The following is a 22433-nucleotide window of genomic DNA, read 5'->3' as shown; positions in this document are numbered from 1 at the left end:
TTTTTTAATAAACACACACATACACGTTTGAGAAATGATCCATACACTCATTTCTCACAACAAGCTGACGTGGCGGGTAATATTTTATTATTTTTTTGTTTTCTTTTCTTTTCTTTTTGTAAAAAAATAATAAAATATTTCCAGCCACGTCAGCTTGTTGTGAGGCTGTTGTGAGAAATGAGTGTAGGGATCATTTCTCTACACGTTTAACAAAGCACACACATACATGTTGATTTACACCTTTATCAAACATACACAGTTTGACACCACACACACACGTGTGTCTTTGTCCACCACAATACACACGTTTTGCCTTTGTAAAACACTTTGTTTAAAACAAATGAGTGCATATATATATATATATATATATATATATATATATATCGGCTTTCCATTTAAAAGAAGAGGAACTGAACAAGAAGAAAGAAGAGAGAAGCAGGGAGAACCCACTTACTACTTCTTTGTTTTAAGAGACCCAAGAGCTTCTGATCAGAATTTTGAGGAATGTCAGAGAGTCACCAAGAGCTGGAAATCTGTTTTTCTTCTACAAATCTACTAGTTTGGTTCAAACAGAAAAGCTACAGAGGAAGTTCTTCCTCTGTTTTTTGGTTTTTACGAAAAGAAGAGAAGAGAAGCATCTCTTCTTGTTTTTCGGTTCTAATAAAGAAACAAGTAGAAGAAAGTCTTTCCTATATACCGAAAGAGAAAGAGAAAAGGCTTCAGAAGCTTTGAGAGAAGAGGAGTTGCAGAAAGTTTGAGAGTTTCAGTTATGGTTTTCCAAAAGTGAGACGAACACTCTTTTTATTGATCCATTGATGGTCAGATTCAACCCAGGTGCTTCATAATCGACGGATGGGGATTAAGGCATGTGGGTGATGCGCTGTCCAGGTGAAAATCTTGGTAATATTCAGTGAATTTGCCTAAATATCAGTATTCATCCTTATCTCTAAATAATTACTCATTAACCTTCGTTGGGCTATCATATTAGGAAATATTTGGTTCCTAACTAATTTATCTTTTAATTAGTTAAGTCTGGTTCGTTAGGAAATGGTATACCAATTACCCATCAATTGGGTTCAAGTTGGAAGGATTTTGGTTAAATAAAAGACAGGTGTATGTGTTGGTTTAATTCCTGTAACAGTTGTGTCGACAACTCCACACACATATATATATATATATATATAGAATACTTATTTCAAACGTTTAAGTATTCCACAAGTTAATTACATACATGATGTAAATTAACTAAATCCTATACATATACACATGTATGTGTATATTCATTGTTATGCATTAAAGCGTGTTATTTACCCGGGTATTACATGTTCGGACCCAATAGAAGGATCGTTCGGACGCTTCACATTGAAAATTTGAAATTAGAGGAAAATTTACAGAAAAATAGTGTTCCCTAAAAATAGCTTCAGAACACATATGTATAATCAACTGATAAAACAGTCAAATAGCATTTCAAAAATATGCAAAGATATAATTGAGAGTTAAGTATTCAATATGCGCAAATTTCCCTGCAGATAGAAAATTTAAATAGATTACTCAACTCATGCAATGCGTATGTGTGTAAAAGCTTTCTCAATAAGGTATGAAGTTCACTGATATGACTTTAAGCAACTGAATTTTCTAAATAAGAGAGAAAATCAATGATAGATCAGTTAAAAGTCAAATCTTATTTTACTAGGGCCTAGCCACCCTCATCTGATATTCTCTTCCTTAGCTGTAGCACATTTTCTTTTACTTAGTCCTTTAGTGACCATCTATTTCCACAATGATTTGGTCTTTGACTGTTTCTTTAGGGACAAGTTCAAGAAAAGATTTATAGCACAATAAGCAGTGGATCTTTTTATTTATCTATATTTATTATTTTTTAATGTTTTTTTATCACTTTGTGCTACAACCTAGAAAGAATGCCAGAATTTTTAGGTTCTAAGTTCAACTAGCGAGTTGGTCAATTTGACCATCTTATAAAAAAAAAAAATCTCTCCCTTATCAGAATTTTCAGAAACTAAAAATCAAAGAGAAAAAAAATGTACCTTAGGGAAGCTTTGGATAGTGCACAATTTTTTCATCGCATGAGAAGAACAACTATCTATCATTAAGATGTAACAGAAAAACTTAGCAGATATCAGGCATAAACTCTCAATCATATATAAGCATATTCAATCAATGCATAATGAACTGAGATATCAAGCAAAAAACCATACAATATTTGAAAAGCTATCAAAAGAGAAAATAAAAATTCTACATATTCTCCCCCAATTTTTATGTTAAAAAAAAAAATAGACAGAAAAACAACAAAGACATGCTATGAGGAAACGAAACAATATCTAGTCCTAGCATGTGAGGCAAAATCAAACTTGTCCTCTGGGAGAGAGGTTTAGAAATACCAAGACAGAAAAGCAGCCACCCAACGTGCTTTATCTGTCATCCCCAAAAAAATATCTGCAGAAGTTTCTCAAGATAACAAGAGAAAAATGGGAATAGAATAATTGGTTCCTCAAATAGAATGCAAGGAATAAATAAGATATGATATGATAAATAATGCAATGCAAACGTACATGACATGCACTAAAATTTAGGAACCAAAATTCTAGGCATGGTGAGACTACACCTTTACTAGGTGAGTCCACTCCCCCTCATGGGGTGAATAGTCTCATCATTCCTTACCTATACCTTCTTTATCTGAGAGGTAGGGTTGTAAGCCATGTCCAATTTGTCCAAACTGACTAGGACATTGTTCATCATGTAGACAAGCCCTTCATAGATATGAATTTCCTTGGGCTTGTGAGGCTTCTCTCATAAGTATTTGGCCTTGGTGTGGCCATTCTCGCCATTGTGACGGCATGAGGGAGAATCCCTTTGAGGGTATTGTCGCTTTTGCCGAGAAGCATGATGAGGCTTAGAAGGTTTAGAGCTAGACTTACCTGTCTTTGGCTCTTGTTTCTTGATCCGAGGCTTCTGATGCCGGATCTAATAACAGTGTGGCCTGATGTGTCCTATGACACCATAGTGATGGCAGGTAGGCTGTCTTTGTTTGCTGAAATGTTTCTTGATAGGCTCTGCAATTTTAGCATTCTTACACGAAACAAAGTTCTTACCTTCTTGAGATAAATGTTTCCAATGGGGAGGGACATATTTATCAAAAGAAAGATTCTCAATTTTGCCCTTTTTAGGAGCAACCTGCTTTTTCCAAGGCCTATGGGATTTCAACAAATAACAATTTGGTCTAATATAACCAATCTTCCCACAATTATGACATGTATGAACCTTGTGTTCCTAATTCATTGGACTTAGGTTTCATACAGTCATTCAAGCAAGAATTTTCAATATTATCTAAACAAGCTATATCTACTATCACAAGTTTAATAACAATAGAATCTAATTCAGAATCAGAAGCATGTGAAATAGAGGCACTCAAATCATCAACAATTAAGTTGGGCTTGTTAGAAATATCTGTATGAATACTAAGCATGTTTTTTAAATTATCACTAGAGAATTTTTTTAAGAGATCTTCAGATTCTTTAAATTTATTCTCAAGTGTATCAATATTGTTAAATAGCATGGTATTCTCAGATTTCAAAGAGCCAATCAAAGCATGTGATTCAGACAGTTTAATGATTAAAGCCTCTTTTTCTTATTTAACTATTTGAGCTTTTTATTGGAATTTTTAGAAATTTTACTCAATTTAAGAAAATCCTCAAGAAGCTCATTATCAGAATTCTCTTCAGATACCATAGAAAAATTCATGATAAAAGAAGTCAACAAAAATATGAATTACACTCAGGAAATTAATTCAAATACCAGTGTACACGCTCTAATACCAATTGAAAAATAAATAAACTTCTAAATTATGGTGTGTGTGTGTGTGTGTGTGTGTGTGTGTGTGTGTGTGTGTGTGTGAACAACAAATATCTAAATGCGGAATTTAAATGAGATAGATATTTTGTTAATGAAGTGGAAACTAAATTAAGAGAAAAATCACTCCAGGGAAGTCAAACCCAAGAATTCCACTATTCAGAAGACAAAGCTAGTAACAAGACAAAGACAATAACACTCACATACCAGATGCAGCGATCGTGTCTTGCACTCTGACACGTAACCCTACGTGAACGCCTCCCAACCAAGTCACCTACTTGAATGGGTCTTCAATGGATTCATTTACCTTAGAACTCCTCCCTAAGATAGACTTCACACGAACAAGTCACACACTTGACAACCCTTAGAGAGCTAGCAGATCTTTACAATTTCTACCTAAACATCATCTCTAAGTACAAAAGAATTCAATACTGAATTCATGATTTTTACATGCCTAGAAACCTCTATTTATAAGCTTTAGAAGACCTTTTACAATTCTGATTCGGAGTTCTCTAGGCCGCGTCCGGACGGTTGCTAACTGTTTCCGTGTCTGAAAAGGAATTTTGAAATTTCTCAAACTCTAGAGTAGGGGTGTGCAAAACCCGCAATCCCCGCCCCACCCCGCCTCGCAAAAGACCGGGTTTTCAAGTTTTTTTGCGGGTTAAGGTCTTAATTTGAGAAATTTATGCGGGGCGGGGCGGGTTGCGGGTTTAGCCTTTTAAAAAATGCGAGTCCCCGCCCTGCCCCGCCTCGCACCGCACAAAGGAGAAAAAAAGAAAAATAAAAATAAAATTCATGTTTCTTAGAATTTTATCTATAATTAATGGGTTTTTAGTTTAGTTTACAAGCTAATTCCATGGAAAATGTTCTTGTATGGAAATAGGAACGATTGAAAGATATGTGTCAACATGTCAAAGGACTAAATTTAAGGAGCTTTGAAATTATAATTTTTTTCTTTAATGAAACAAAGTTGATTTCCTAAAAATTTGACTTTGCATTCATAAGATTCTGTGAAAAATTAATATGAATTTAATTTTTTTATTAAAAAAACCAGTATTTTTTCAAATTTTTATTTTTTACAAAATAAAATCAAAATTACATAAATGCCACTCAAAATACCCGCCCCGCCCCGCAATCCCCGCCCCGCGCGAACCCGCCCCGCAGTGATCCACCCCGCACGGTTAGTCTTTATCAAGTGCGGTTTGCGGGTTGGAAATTTCCAACCTGCAAAGGTGCAGGGCGGGGCCAAAAATGGCGGAAACCCACACCGCCCCGCCCCATGCACACCCCTACTCTAGAGAGCGTCCAGTCACACTCACTTTCCGTCCAGACATTTCTCTTGGTCGTCCGGATGGTGAAGTTGTAGCATTTTTTATTAGCTTTTCAACGACACCAATTTTATCTCAATTTGATACTTGAGCAAAAAGTTATGATAAAAATACTGAGACGTGTGCAGAATCTTCCTAGAAACCGAAAATTGCCTTCTTGATGCTTATAACACTGATACTTATCATTAAGGCCCTTTCCATCTGAAGACTCTGAATAAAACGGCAACCATGTATAAAGCAGCAATCTTACATCACTGTGATTTTGTCAACAAAATGTAACCAATAAAACTAACACATTTCTCATCACTTGTAATGTTCATAGCAAGCACTCGTAAAACATTCATCAAGGCATTTCTCAACATCATTGAAATTGTCGAAAGTTTCATAAATCTCTTATTATCATAACATATCATCGACACAAGTTTAAACAAGCATATCATACTCAGAAAATCATTTAAAAACTTATTCTTTTACCTAGTAGCGAAAATGCTTACTAAACCTTTAACGACATTAAAGCAATTTAAAGGGCGGTATCATCTTCAGTAAGTAAATATACTTACAATATCTGCTTGACCTTAGAGAAACAACTCCTAACCCAAGCTTTGCATTGCCTACTGCGTGTTTCACATTGCAAAAACGCCATTATTCACTAGAGGTGAAACCAGACATTTAAGGGTGGGGGGACAAAATTTTAAAAAACAAAAATTTAGGGGTAAAAATTTAGTTTTGGAGGGACATTTCATAAAAAATCATAAATTTTTTAGGGGCAATTTTAAAATTTTGGGGGGACATTAGCCAACACCCCCCCCTGCCCCGAAAAAAAAAAGTGCAACACACAGTTATGCCCATGTTCACAATCTACAACCTACTTCAACTCTACACAACTCAATAATACTTTAATATTATAAGTGTCATCTACCGATGATAACCTGTAGAAATTATAGGGTTTCATTTATACCCCATTAACGAATAACATTAATCCATAGAGAAACTATAAGGTTAGACATCAAAATCACAATTTACAACGCTTAGAGAAAATCTAGAGTTTCGGGTCTTATCTTGATTTATTGAGAAATCTAAAATTTTGCACCACGAAACTCCTACCCATTGCTAGGGGAACACTTTGAACTCCACAAACTATAAAATCCCTAAAAAAAAGTTTTAGGAATTAAACATAGACCTCAAAAAAATCAACCCAAACCAAGGATAATATAGGGTTCAAGGATTTACCTTAAATTGATTGGTAGAATCAATGTTTTAACACCAAGAACTTGTTCATGGGGTTAGATTTGGCTTTTTAATCTCCCTTGAATCATTACCCAAGGTTGGAGCTAAAAAAAATCGTGTTTTTAAACAAATTTCCTCGTTAAATATGGCGAGCGCTCGGAGGGTACAAGTCACCATTCGAACGTTCCTCTCAAAACAGGCGCTGTTCGAACGCCCCAGTGAACGAGATGTTATGTCCCATTCAGACTTCCACCATTTGCTACATCGTTTGAACGCTCCCAGCAAACAGAACGTTTTGGCCTTCACCATTTGCTACACCGTTTGAACTGTATTTCCCTAAAAATAAAAATTGTAATAATAATAATGATAAATGGCAATAATAATAATTAGTACATAATCAATAACTAAATTTCATTTTTATAAAAATATACTCGTATTATTAATTTACAAAAATAATTACCTAAAAATAAATAAATAATAAATTTTAAACCCTGATCGAATGTTCGAAGCATCTATGGACCCTTTTTTTCATATTCAGAAATAGTACATTAAACGTTCGAAGCATCTTCGGAACGTTCGATGTGGACCCATTTTTTGTGTTCAGAAACAGTACACCGAACTTTCGAAGCATCTATGGAACGTTCGATGTGGACCCATTTTCCTTGTTCAAAACAGTACACTGAACGTTTGACTCTTCTTGAAAATCAATTTTAACCTACTATCCACCTCATTCAGCCTTATCTCCTTCAAACCCTCATCTATTTAAACCAATCCCATGCCCTTCAGACTTCTCTACACCACCATGCATCCTTCCTACCTTATTTCTTGAGTGAGAGAGAGATCCTAGAGAGAGAAGATGTGATCTTGGTGTTGTATAACTTCATTGAGGTAAAGCCTGAACTTTAAACTCATTTTTCATGTTGTTAGTGTCCTGACCATGTGTTTTAATGAGTCTTAAATATACTATGATGTGTTCATAATTCATCTCTCATAAAAAGAAATATTTTTCTAAAAAGTTGGGGAGTTTACACTCATTTTTCATAAACTCTCACGTTGGCATGATTTAACATGTTATTATTAGGCTATTTTGAGCCTTGGTTATAAGGGAGAATGATATAGGTTTGAGCTTTGAGTTTTTCATGCATTCTAGTACCACTCAAATGTTGGCCGTATTTGACCGAACGTTCGACCTTTGCTGATCAAACGATCGACCTTGATACCGAACGTTCAACAGTGGTCAGAAAGGGTTAATTAAGGTTTTAATGATAGGTTAGAGTGCTAAGGTTGTATTTAAGTTTTTTACGTGTACGGGTTAGAACTCTCGTTGTATTATGTTAATATTAGGGTATGTTTCGCAGTAGTGGGAGTTTGAGATCTCCGAGTCTTTGGATGAGCGTTTGAGGTAAGCAAATATTTACAAAATTGGTCTCACATTAATGTGCGATATGTCAGCGCACTGAGCATGCTTTATGTTTAAAATGGTATGTCATGAGCCTCCTAATTTTTATATTGCTTCATGATGGGTATTACTTATTTTACAATGTTAATAAATGAATAATTTTTGCATCATATGACATCAGGGGCGGAGGCACGTATGTTCTTGGGGAGGCCATGGCCGCCCCAAAAATTTCAAAGCCCTCAATTTTTTTTTTTTAAATATATATATATATATATAAAACCCTGCAAATCCACAGCAAACGCAACAGATTTAAAAGGAAAAAAAAAATAGCAATAGCAAAATAGCAAATCCTCCTCAACACGGCAACCCAACCTGGTAATATCAATCAAAAAATTAAAAAATACACTGCACAAGGAAAAAAAAAAAAAAAAAAAAGAGGCAAAATTAACTTTTCAATAACTCAAATTCCCCTCAACCTCGTTCTCACATTCAACCCTAAGTGAAAAGAAAAGAAAAACACAGCTTCCAAATACCGAAGGCTCGAGAGAACTTAGAGAACTGAGATTGAGATTTGAGAAGAACAGCTTTGGAGGAAACACCGTCGGCCATCCAAGGTCCACGCACCACCGGTCCACCAGCACTGTCGACTGTCGTCTACTCGTCTGTGTCGGTCTGCCACACTGTGAGTTATCTGCTAGATCTCACTTCTCTGTAGGGCCGTAGGCTATTTCAGTATTTTGCAATTTTTGCTTTAAAATTTGGAGCTTTTCTATGAACAAAAATAATAAGAAGAAGAGAGTGTAGAGAAAACTAGAGAAGTAAGGAAGTAAAAGGAGACGAGGAGACGGAGGACGAGAGGAGTGAACTGTGAAACTGAAGGTTGTGATTGTGATTCTGTGAAATTTGATTTGCTTGAAGCACTTGTGCCTTTTTGTGTTGAGTCGTTGACACTACGTTGGGGAGAGCAAAAATATTAAAGGCAGAAAGTGAGAAGCCAAGAAGGTCCAAGAAACTAAGAAGTTAGAAGTGAATATTGTGGGTCATGAGTGAACAATGGGTTATTGGGCTTAAAAAACCACTTTTTGATAAATTGATAAATTGTATTTGTGAATTTGTCATTTTGTTGGATCACTTGGATGAGTGCATTGAGTGGTGTTGTCGTGGGGACCATCAACCATTGGTGGGGAGGAAATTAATTGAAGATTAAATGTACATTGGGAAGGGAATTAATTAATGACCTTTTCTTAAAAAAAAAAAAAAAATAGGAATCAAATTATTTAAAATTTCAAATGTGATTATGTGATTAATATGATAAATAACCAATTAATCAAATATGTTTATGTTAGAATTTGTCTTTGATTAATAAAAATTTTTTATATGTTTTTATTATTTAATTTGTTTTTTTTCAGTATTTAGTCTAGATTGAATTCTTAAGAAACTTACAAAATAAATACACAAAAAAAGGAACTAAGTACGCCTTTTTTTTTTTTTCTTTTTTAATTGTGCTCCATCACTTATTCTTCTAATTTATTATTATTTTTTTATTGGTTTGCAGCATTCAGTTAGCACATTATTATCTTTAATTTGTTTTCAAGAAATCCTTCAAACTCAAGATAACGTTGATTCACTGAAGGTACTTTTTTTTTTTTTTTTTTTTTTTTATACTCTATTAACTGTGCTTAATTTATTTTTCAATTAGTTTATATTTTTTTCTTGTTTGCTATTTTGATGGGTTATTTGATTTGGTTAATTATTCATTGCTTTTTCCCTTTTTCAATTGTTAATGCTACTAAGAATTATTATAATTAAAAAATTCTAACAAATATCTTATATTTCTAGGGGTACTTTCGGTTAATTTATTAATCTATAAATTTTTTTTACAGCTTAAAAGAATATGAGCAGACAAAAAACAATCGATTCATTCTTTAAGAAAAAAATGCGAGTCATTCAGAGGTTGATAGTGATACACTTTTAAATAGACCGTTAGCAACGGATCTTAATGAGCGACCTTCTAAATGTCCAAGAATCCTTCCTGAAGAAATTGATGCCACCATTTTGCAACATGATCCAAGGAAACGTCCGCAAATATGAGAATATCCTGTAAACTTACAAGATGAAATGCGGCGTGCTTATCTTAGAGATGGCCCATGTCAACCTATTCTTTTACCTACAAAATATCCACCTTCAGGACCAGAGAATCATCGTCGTCGATTTCAAGCTTCTTGGTTTCAGACATACTCAAGTTGGTTGGAGTATTCGGAATCAAAGGATGCCATCTTTTGTCATCCATGTTACATTTTTGCTAAGAAATCAACAGGGCGTCCGGGATCAGATCCATTTACAGTGAAAGGTTTTAGGAATTGGAAAAAGGTGAACGATGGAATGAATTGTCCTTTAATGGGACATGTGGGGACAGATCCAAATTCACCACATAAAATTGCTGTGAAATGTTGTGAAAATTTAAAGAATTATTCACGGCATATTGATAAGTTGATTGAAAAGCAGTCATCACAGGAAAGAGAGAATAATCGATTGCGGCTCAAAACCTCAATAGATAGTGTTAGATGGCTAGCATTCCAAGCATGTGCATTTAGAGGTCATGATGAAAGCTCCGACTCAAAAAATCAAGGTAACTTCATTGAATTGATAAAGTTATTAGCAACTTTTAATGATAAAGTTGATGGAGTTGTGTTGACAAATGCTCAACGGAATGCCAAATATACATCACCCCAAATTCAAAAAGAAATTTTGCATATCTTTGCAACTAAAGTGCGAGATGTGATTCACAAAGAAATTGGGGATGCTAAATTTTGCATTCTTGTTGATGAAGCTCGGTATGAGTCAAAAATGGAGCAAATGGCAATCATTTTGAGATTTGTTGATAAAGATAGTTTTATTCGAGAGAGATTCTTTTATATTGTCCATGTCAAAGATACTACTGCATTAACTTTAAAAAAGAAAATATGTGATGTCATTTCTTGTAACGACCTCAAAATTCAGAATATTCAAGGTCAGGGATATGATGGAGGTAGTAATATGCGTGGTGAATGGAATGGGCTACAAGCTTTATTTCTTAGAGAATGTCCATATGCATATTATGTGCATTGCTTTGCTCATAAGCTACAATTAGCTTTGGTTGCAACATCTAGAGAAGCAAAATATGTTCATTAGTTCTTTGAGAATTTGAATTTTATTATCAACATCATTGTTGGTTCTTCAAAACGCAATGATGAATTGCAATCTGCTCAAGTTGCTGAGATTGAAAGTATGATTGCTTCTAATGAAATTGAGACTGGAAGGGGGGCAAATCAAATTGGTACTTTGCTACGACCTGGAGATACTCGATGGTCTTCTCATTTTAATTCTGTTTGTAGCATGATATGAATGTTTCGTGCAACTTGTTCAGTTCTTGACACTATCTCAAAGGAAGGAACCAACTATTCTCAACGCGGTGATGCTGAAGCGGCTTTTATGGTATTAACATCATTTGAATTTGTTTTGATATTGCATTTGATGAAAGAGATTATGGGATTTACGCATTGTCTTTGTCAAGCTTTGTAACAAAATTGTCAAGACATTTTAAATGCCATGAAAGTGGTTTCTACTACAAAATCACTTCTTCAGAATTTGAGAAATGAAGAGTGGGAGTCTTTCCTTCATACTGTTAAATCATTTTTTGAAAAAAATGAAATAGATGTTCCTAATATGAATGCTCGTTACACTAGAGCTCGAGGTAGATCATGTCGCCAAAATGAAGAATCTTCCATGACAATGGAGCATCATTTTAGAATTGATGTGTTTATTGCTGCAATAGACTTCCAATTACAAGAACTGGATAATAGATTTAGTGAGCATGTAGTGGAACTTCTTTGTCTTAGTGCCGCTTTAAGCCCTTTAGATGCATACAAATCATTTAAGATTGATGATATATGCAGGTTAGTTGAGAAGTTCTATCCTCAAGATTTTACTGAGCAAGAGAAAATCATTTTGAGATTTCAATTGAATCATTATAAGCTTGATGTGCCAAAACATTCAGATTTTCAGAAATATGTCCACTTTATCTGAGTTGTGCAGTGGATTAGCAATTTCAGGAAAATTGAAGATTTATAATTTGATTCGTCTAGTGTTGACTCTCCCTGTTTCTACCGCTACTACTGAACGAGCCTTTTCTGCCATGAAACTTGTAAAAACTAGATTACATAGTAGAATGGAAGATGAGTTTCTAGCAGATAATTTGGTAGTTTATATCGAGAAAGAAATTGCTAAGGATTTCACGACAAAAATGATAATGGATGAATTTTATTCCATGAAAGACCGTTGACGTTGAGCACAATTCAAATGAGATATGAAGTTCCTTTTTCGATTTTTTTTTTTTTTGTACATGTCTATAGCAAACTAGAACGCTTTTGTATTCGAAAGAAAAGTTATTTTTAAATATGATTTTATAAACATGTAACTTTTGTATACAGTTATAACTTATGATTTAGTATGAAGTTAAGTTTAATTGTTTAAGACTTGTTTTCTTTTATTTTACAAGCGGGCGCACATATAAAAGGACTATATATACATATTTATTTATTTAGGTTCAGCCCCCCCACCAATTAATTCCTGGCTCTGCCCCTGTATGACATGGTACACCGGTACGTGCGGTAGGACATGAGCTTACTATAAGAGTATAAGTGCTTGATCCTATGGTCACAAAGGTTACTTTGAGATGATAATGGGCCTTGGATCCAATGGTTGTTTTGTGACCGGAACACCATTTACGAATGGGGGTAATGATTTTGGCTTTGATAATAGCGTGGGCCACCTGAGATCGGATTCGGCCGAGCTGCTAGTATATGACGGTATGTGTACAATATCCGGGGCATCAGTGTTGTATTACAGGTCCATCGAGATAGCACCAACCCTGCCAGAAAAAAGGTTAATATTCTGGGGAGACCATATGGAGAATATATATGACCTTATTTATATACATGTATAACATGTATTTTTCTTTGCATTAAACTATTAGTGCTTATCACCGGGATTATGCCTCATCAATTATTCAAAATAAACTACAATTTTTAGCTGGCGTAATACGGGGGCAATACATACCACTTTGTAAAAACTCACGTTTATAATTCCAAAAATATTAAATGTTACCTAAGGCTCATTGTATGACCGGTCTTATAATTATTTATTTACTAAGTCGTGGACTTATACAATTATTTCTCTTTCTTTGTGAAACACCTTGATGTTTTACAGATTAGTAGGTTACGTGATGGTAGAGTGAGAAATTCGCTAGGATGAAGACACCAAGTGGATGGCTCGTATTTTGGTTAGGGTAAATAGAATTAATTGTATAGTAATATCTGTTTGGAGGTTTTGGGTCTATGCTTGATAATACATGATTATGCCTTGTGGATTTATTAATAAAAGTTTCAGATCATGATTTCCATTTTTGCATGCCTTTTGACTCTGATAAGAGCGAGGGTAATTCCTCTAGTCAATTAAAATCACCAATAACTCTCCAAGTAAATATAATTACCTAATTTTGGGGGCATTACTCGAACGCTCCCATCAAATGAAGCCTTTTGTATCTCCTCTTTGATTATTAGTTCCACTTGTCTTATTTACTTAATTCAACTATGGTGACTCTCGTAATTTTTTTCTTGGGTGTTACGGTGATTTTCGGGTTTTTGATGCCGAGAAAACGATGCTCATCATAATATTATATGATAATAATCATTTTTTTTTGTCTTTACAAATCTTACACTTGTAATTGGTGACATGGTATGCCCTATCTTTGAAAAAGAGGAGTATTGCATGGTCATAAATCTAAATTGTCTACCATATTACCATTTGAACTAGTGAAGTGTATACAAGATGCTCAACTTATAATGGCATGGTTAGAGACCACGCCTCATGAAGTAGAGGTCTCTAGTTCGAATCCCCTCTCCTCCTCTTGTGTGGACGTGTCAAAAAAAAAAAAAAACTTATAATGGCATGTTTGCAATAAAGGAGTGTTTGTTGGCTCCATTATTAATTTATTATACATTTATTCAATGCTCAATCATGCACAATCAATACTTCAACATGCATCACAAAAACCATTCAACTATTTACAAAACCTGTCATCCACATTGAACAAATACCAACACATTGTTTCAATGCTCAACCATGCACATGCAGTCAAGAATTAACCCTTGTTTCATTGCTACCAAGCCTACATACAACTTTTGGAACGTAAGTGGCCCCTCAAGGCATGAACTCTCAACCTTTATAATAATTCAATAACCGACTGTATTGTTCTTTAAAGAACCTTTAATTTATATATATATATTTTGCCTTTGCCTGAGACATAAATGGTCTTTTTGTTTTTAATTCAAGGGGAGCCTAACTACATACAGTTGAATGTTACTAATATTCACCTTCAATTCCATTTTCTTCTCATCTCTTGCCTTATGTGTGTCAATGGGCTAATTTAGATTAAACCTAAATTGGTCATTGTACCTTTGAGCTATCCACCTTGCTATAGTCTAACTATTCTTATAGCACACACCATTCACCTTCATTGGAATCACAAAATCATTCATGAATAATAGAATTTAAAAAGAAATAAAAGGGAAGAAATACCTTAGGGGACGACACACACATACACACACCTTATTCTAGGAAAAATTTGAATGTTCTTAATTTTTTTTTTCTTTTTTTCTTTTGCCAAGTCTTTTGAAGGGCACTCAATTTTTATTGATTGAATAAAAATTTGGGAGTGTGAAAATATGGGGTGGCCGCCCATAAAGAATTCAATAGTAGGGTTTTCAATGACTAATGTTTGTAATAAATCATATAATTTTTTTTTTTAATTTATTTATGAAACCTTATATAGATAAAAGCTGACACAACTCATGTTCCTTATTGAGAGCATAGACTTGCTCTACGGTCTTGACATGTTGTTCAGTCTTGAACGATGTCATGGGCCACTTCTTCCTGTAAATTTCTTTAGGGATAACTACACTTCACCCCCCTGATTTATCCACGGTGTGGCGATTTACCCCCCAATGTACGAAAATTGGTACATGACCCCCTCGAACTTGCCAGCGTGTAACGAAATGGACCTTTCGTCCAGTCGCCCGTTCGTTTGGACGGCAAGTCGGTCACGTACAAGTCACATGACCGTTTCAGATAGAAATTCTACCCAAAACACCCCCGCCTCACCTCATCGTTTGGATTTAGACATTTCGTGCGTGAGGTCCCCACTTCCACTTAGCACAGACGGCTACTTTCGAAGGTTCTACACGAACTGACCCACCCACAACCTGTCGCCGAAATCCATACCGAAATCCATACCGCTCAACTCGTTCATAATCGTTGTTAAATAAAGGTTAGTGGTTTTTTAATGGAGAAAGTTTTTTTTTTGGTAGGCGATTTGGGGGGTTTTTGTTAATCTAGGGTTTCGGATTTGGGGGTTTTTGTTAATTTAGGGTTGTCGGCTTTGGAGTTTTTGTTAATGTTGTTTGTTTAGTCTCATTTTTAATGTAGAAATTGACTGCAATTTGGGTATAAAAAAATGTTAGGGTTTGTCGGGATTTGGGGGTTTCGCTTACAGTATGTGTTTTATAATCATTTGTGGTCCCGATTTGTATCCTTTTTTGCTTTTTTGTTGTCTGCCGAAAACGTAATTGGTTTGTTAAAGTGCATTGGGTTTGATTTGTTAAAGTGCATTGGGTTTGGTTTGTTAACTTTATATGCATTGGGTCCCGATTTGTATCCTTTTTGTTTTGTTTACTAATTTATATGCAGTGGGGTCCCGATTTGTATCATTTTTTGCTTTGTTTGTTGTCTGCCGAGAACCTAATTGGTTTGTTTTGTTTATATGCATTGGGTCCCATGTGGTTTGTTTTGTTTACACCTTATATATGCAGTGGGGTCCCAATGCACTATTTTTTTGCAATTGATTTTGGAGCATTATTGGGTCCTTATTTAATATGTCTCTGCATTGGTTAATATGTATGTGTACCTATCAAATATATTTTTTTGCATATTAGTTGCACTATTTTTTTGGAGCACTATTTGCTTTGCATATTACTACTTTATATACAGTGGGGTCCCGATTGCAGTTGTACTTTGCATATAAGTTGCAGTGCCTTATTATTGTGGTCCCCTTGTCCCATGCATAATATATTTTTTTGTTTGCATGTGTAGAATGAAGCTGGTCTTTAAGATAAACTATGGGGGTAGGTTTGACAGAAAATATGGATGTATTTATGTGGGGGGTCAAGTGGATGTCCATCCGGATAACGTTGATCCTGATGATGTGTCATTTGTCCTGATAGAGTCTATAGTGGGACAATATGGGTATAGTCCAGGTGATTTGATTTACTTTAGGGACCCTACCAAAGATCTAGTGGATGGTCTACAACTAGTATCATCGGATTATGATGTAGCTTATATGGATTATGAGAGTGGGGGTACTTTAGGTGATGATAATGGCCAGAGTGGGCCATCTAGTATAAAAATGTCATCGTTTGAAGATGTTGAGGTGGATGAGAATGACTCTGAGATTGGTAGAAGTGACATCCTATTGTCACCAGTACCTGTCAGTGATGAAGAGGATGGTGGGACTTCATCTCACCCTGATGTGGAGTTCCATGAAGTTGACATTGTCAATCCAAACCTGAAGCTTAGAATGAAGTTCGCTAACATTCAACTATTTAGAGAAGCTGTTAAGCAATACAATGTGAGAAGGGGAAAGGACATAAGGTTTGAGAAAAATGAAAGAGCCAAGTGTGTAGCTGTGTGTAGAGATCCAAGTTATGGTTATAGAGTGTATGGTAGACAGATGGCGACTGAGGCCTCATTTGAAATAAGGTCCTTAAGACCTACACATTCTTGTACTCGAGTATACAAGAGCTCAATTATCAATTCGAGGTGGATAGCAGATAAACTATAAGTTTAAGGTTCAACCAGACATGCCACTGCGAGTGATACAAGATGAAGTCAAGAGGAAATGGAATGTTGAAGTCAGCATGAGTCAAATGTATAGGGGTAGGAAGAAGGCAGAAAAGAAGATATATGGTGGTCTGGGTGAACAGTATGCCAGGCTGTGGGATTACTGTGAGACTTTAAGGCGTACTAACCCGGGTAGCTGTGTAGTGATGAAGGTTGAAAGACCAAACCCTAATTTGCTTGCTAAGTTTCAGAGACTCTACTTGTCCCTGCAGCCATGAAGAATGGGTTCTTGGAAGGTTGTAGGCCTGTCATAGGCCTAAACGGGTGCTTTCTAAAAGGACCTTACAAGGGAATGCTACTGGCTGCGATTGGTCGAGATGCCAACAACAACATATACCCAATTGCAATCGCCGTTGTAGAATCTGAGACAAAAGACAGTTGGACCTGGTTCCTGGAGTGCCTTGTTTTAGATCTTGGTCATCATGAGAGGCACACTGCTCCTACATTCATTTCTGATCGGCAAAAGGTTAGTTATGTTACTTGCATAATTTTACATATTACTTTTAGCTATTTTTTTTTTCTACATATAAACTTACCCATTTTGCACATTGGATTGATGTTTGGTCTTGTGCCAAGTTTTGATGTTGTTATGCCAATGGCGGATCACCGAATCTATGTAAGGCATTTATATGCCAACTTTCGAGATAAAGGATTTCGGGGGGTGGCCTTGAAGGAATTGTTGTGGAAGGCAACATCGTCATATACTGAGGTCGAGTTCAGATTCAAGATGGAAGAGATGAAGAAAGTCAGTCCTAATGCCTTTGACTACCTAGACAAGATTGACCCCAGCGGATGGTCGAGAGCATGGTTCAGTGACTATTCTAAATGTGACCTCCTTGTCAACAATATATGCGAGTGTTTCAACTCATACATCCTGAAGGCACGTGACAAGCCAATTCTGACGATGCTTGAGATGATTAGGAAGCAGCTCATGAGAAGGTACCAACTTAAAAGAGATGGAATCAACAAATTGAAGGGCAAGTTGTGCCCTAGAATTGTTGAGAAGCTTGAGGCCATTGGTGAGGCTGCATCGGACTGCCTATCCCGTTTTGCTGGTGATGGCATATTTGAAGTAGAGCAGGGAAGAAGGCAATATGCTGTGGATTTGAGGAGGAGAACATGTGGTTGCAGACAGTGGGAGGTGACTGGGATCCCATGTGCACATGCACATTCTGCCATAACATTTCATGGGCATAAACCGAAGGATTATGTAGATTCATGTTATAGCATTGAGATGTACAAGAAGGCTTATGCTCCCATCATATATCCAATGCCTAGTGAGGAACAGTGGGTAAAGACTGCGCATGATGTATTGGATCCGCCTAGATCAAGAAAGATGCCAGGCAGACCTCGAAAGGCCAGGGTAAGAGGTCCTGATGAGTCGAGAGTTCCTCAGAATCCTTATAGAATGAGAAAGTTTGGATTGAAGGGTAGATGTGGGATTTGCAAGCTGGTTGGACACAATAGCAGGACCTGTCCAAGGAAGAAGGACCAGCCCTCGACAGAAGTTGATTTGCCTACTCCACCCCCAGCTAGTTTGCCCACTCCACCCCCAACAAGTGTAAGTCTCACTAACCAATATAGTTGTATAGTAGTTGATGTGATATTAATGTATTATTTGATGTGTTATTAATGTTGGCCTTCAAACCCAAAGCGTTGGATGTAGCAATAGTACAAGGGGAGGTGCACAACCAGCCTCCAACAGTTGAAGGGGGGGGTGCACAACCAACCCCCAACAGTCGAAGGGGGGGTGCATAACCAACCCTCAAAAGGACAATTACTGGTGCTACACAGCAACCCACTGCCATTGCCCCACCTATTGCAACAGTTGAGAGAAATTTGGTACTTACTTTAGTTTAGTCTTTAAAATGCATCCTACTGTTTATTTATCAATATCTCATATTTGAAACTTATGGCAGGAAAATCATGTTGGACTTAGAGTGCCCTGCTGGAACAGGCACCCACCAGCACCTAGACCACCTCCACCTACTACAACGGTTGAGAGAGATTTGGTACTTATCTTACTTTAAGTTTGGTTTTTAAAATGCATCCTATTGTTTATTTATGAATCTCTCATATTTGAAATTTATGGCAGCAAAATCCTGTTGGACTTAGAGTGCCCAGCTAGAACAGTCAACCACCAGCACCCAAACCATGCATACCAGTTACAAGAGTGTCTAATCGAATCAGGGCCATGGTGCAGAGTGTTCCAATTCAAAAGGGTCCACCTGTTTTGATTGACCTCACAGCTAGGACTAGTACTGATGGAGGAGGGAGAGTATTTGGGTTGACCCCAAGAACCCCACAAGTTGCAGAACACGGTGCGGCGACAACATCCTCAACACCGGCGAAAGGAAAAAGGATCGCCCATACCATTGAAAAAGGATTACAGATTATGGAGTCAAAGCCGAAAAGGAAAAGACCAAAATGGAAGCATTGAAGTTTTTGTTTTCTGGAATATAATGGCATTTTGTATATAGGAAAGGGTTGGACATGTAGTTTATGTAAGTAGTTTGAATTGCATGCTGATTTCTTTTGGACAGATTTCAGTGTCTTTAAAAAACCTATGGTGTAGTGAATGCATGGCTTTGGTATGTTTGAACAGATTTGGTAAATGCATGGTTTTGGTATGTTTGAACAGAATTGGTAAATGCATGGTTTTGGTATGTTTGGACAGGTTTTGTTAAATGGGTTTTGTTAAATGGGTTTTGTTAAATGGGTTTGGACAGGTTTGATTTGGTGAATGCATGGTATGTGCATGGTATTGGTGAATGCATGCTTTAACACAAAATTAGAGTGGACATGCATGCTTTAACACAACCGGACTCAAATAAGTTCAGGTTCAACACACATACATTTTTCATTTCCAAAACATCATCCATTACGTACCAATAATGGTCTACATAAAGTAACATTTAACACCACCCTAAACAACAGCACCATAAACACATACAAAAAATGGATGATGTGTACAAAATAAAATCACCATAAACATTACCATAAACACATCACCATAAACCCTGCCTAAAACATCACCCTAAACCCTAAACATCATCACCCTAAATCTTCATGGTAACAACATACGATCATGTTTGGAATCGAATACACCCTTTGATTCTGATCCAGCCATAAGCAGATACACAATCATCAATATCCATGTACATACAATTATTGTCTTATAAATCTTCTTCATAGTTTGTAATTGATCCCCCGAATCTCGATTTCTTTACGAAGGGCAGTATTTTCAATCTCCATATTTGCCCTCGACTTTGCAACTTCAGCTTCAACTATAAGTCGGCATCGTTCGGCTTCCTCTATCCCTATATTCGCCTTCAACTTTGCAACTTCAGTTTTAACCATTGTACGACATCGTTCAGCTTCTTGAATCAAACTTCCATGCCACTCACGCAAACGACCTACCACCCTCTCTCCATGTGAACACATTTTGGAATCAACCCATTGCCAGAAACCACAAGCTCGATTTATCTGAAAAACGATAACAAAAATAAATCAAAAAATAAATAAAATAAAACAGACAGAAACAAAGGTTATTTCTGGCTTATGTTATTTGAAAATTAATCGTCGTAGGCTATTTATGCACTTTTCCATATCATTTCAAAACTCATTAATCTTCAGAAAATTAATGAGTTTAATACATGTATTGAATTTGATGTTGAATGATTATGTAAAGCATGAACAAACTGTGAATATGAAACTGAACAAGAGGTTTGAGAGAAAAATGATTCTCTGATTTAGTATTGAATAGCATAATCAACTGTACATGACTCGCAGTATATATATACCGAGTTACATGACTTGCTTTGCAAGTTATAATCTAACAGTCTAACTAACTAACAAAACAAAAGTCACGTGTCTATACAGAATTAATCACATGTGTAAAAATGTAATCTAATAACATGCTCCAAAAAAAAAAAAACTACTAAATAAAAATCAACCCAGTCCATTTTTTTTTTTAAATATTTATATAAGTACAGTAAGAGGTAAGTAGCATTGCTCTTCATAAAAATTGCTGAAGATTTTCGGTTAAATTACCTTGTAATTTTGGCATTTTACAAACCTTCTACCGAAATTTTTTTCGGTGTAGGAGGTTAACGTACAAGCCGGACACTCGCAATAACAAATCGGCATTACTGCAGAAGTTGCCCCACTCGTTGTCGACTTTGACTCCGTAGAAGCAGTGCCTGATGGTTGCATCTTCGGGAAATGGTGCGAAACTGGTCAGAGATGTCGAAAATCGGAAGCCCACTTCGAAAACCCTAGTTCCTAGTTCTTGCAGAGAGCCGTTGGTGAAGGAGATGAGAAATATGTGCGAGCACGGGGGTGTATAAAGATGAGGTGAGGCGGGGGTATTTTGGGTAGAATTTCTGTCTGAAACGGTCACGTGACTTGCACGTGACCGACTTGCCGTCCAAACGAACGGACGACTGGACGGAAGGTCCATTTTGTTACACGCTGGCAAGTTCGGGGGGGTCATGTACCAATTTTCATACATTGGGGGGTAAATCGCCACATCGTGGATAAATCAGGGGGGTGAAGTGTAGTTATCCCATTTCTTTACTAGGGACTTTGGGTATATTCCAATCATTGACATCAATGAAGGAATCCTCATCATGGTACTCAACATGTAATTGTTTCCTTAGCTTTGCAATCCTTTGTAAAGTGACCTGGCTTACCACGCTTATAACAACTATCTTTGTTGTTCTTAAATCTTTTAAATCTTTTCTTAAATTTCCTCTTTTCTTTTTTATAGAAATCATTCGGCTCAAAGCTTCTTTTCTTGAATATTTTATCTCAAGACTTTTAGACTTATTTACCTCTTTTTTTGTGAGAAGTTTTCTTAACTTTTTCAAATACTATCTTTTTAACTCAGGATTCTCGATCCTACTTATAAGATCAAGAAGCAATCTTCTTGCTCTTCTTCTTTGGTCAAAACTCCATATATATATAGACACACACACATCTATTATACAACCCTCCACAAACACGCATGTATCAAAATTCACAATCACAAGGATTTAAGTTATATCTATCTTAAGATGTTCTTATTACAAAAATCAAAACAATATTCTAAAAGTAATAATAATAAAAAAAAAGAAGTTATATGAGTTTATACAAATTTATCTTATTTAATAAATGAGCTTAAATTTTTGTCCAAGTTTGGTTATTTTAATAAACGAATTAAACTTGAATCGTGTTTATACGAGTGGAGCTTGAACTGTTCATGTACAAAACTAAATTTGACTCATATTTTATTTTAATTTTACCCAAAAAAAAGAAGAAAAAGAAAGTAGCAATTTTTTTTAATGGGCCTGATGCCCCCCTAGGCCCTAAAGCCTCACAAACCCAGCCCAAAGCCGATGGCCATCCATAAGCATCTACCGGTTCCATGGTCAGTCCCAAATTTGACATTTTGGTAGGAGCTTACTACTTTTAGGTATAACCGTATAACTTCTCCTCAGCCTGAAACCCAACGACGACCATGAGGGAGCAGGGGCATCACTGTCATTTTATATATTTTTAGGCTTCAAAATTAAGATTATCCTATCAAAATTAAATTTGACTCCTCAATCATATTTTGGGATCAAATTATCTACAAT

The 22433-nt window shown here is 36.1% G+C and overlaps 2 protein-coding genes across 2 annotated transcripts; both read left to right on the top strand.

The window, feature by feature from the left end:
* The first annotated feature begins 9939 nt into the window (after positions 1–9939).
* LOC133853915 (uncharacterized) lies at positions 9940–10992 on the top strand. Its single transcript, XM_062289938.1, has one exon. The coding sequence runs from the start codon at positions 9940–9942 to the stop codon at positions 10990–10992; it is 1053 nt and encodes a 350-aa protein (XP_062145922.1).
* Positions 10993–16775: 5783 nt separating this feature from the next.
* LOC133853913 (uncharacterized) lies at positions 16776–18943 on the top strand. The gene is made up of 4 exons (XM_062289937.1): positions 16776–16920; positions 17028–18376; positions 18735–18827; positions 18911–18943. Exons 1-4 carry the CDS (start codon positions 16776–16778, stop codon positions 18941–18943), a joined length of 1620 nt encoding a protein of 539 aa, XP_062145921.1.
* The last annotated feature ends 3490 nt before the right edge of the window (positions 18944–22433 follow it).

Source organism: Alnus glutinosa, chromosome 13 (assembly GCF_958979055.1).
Source record: "Alnus glutinosa chromosome 13, dhAlnGlut1.1, whole genome shotgun sequence".
In the NCBI taxonomy this organism is placed as follows: Eukaryota; Viridiplantae; Streptophyta; class Magnoliopsida; order Fagales; family Betulaceae; genus Alnus; species Alnus glutinosa.
This window is presented reverse-complemented; position numbering and strand designations above follow the sequence as displayed.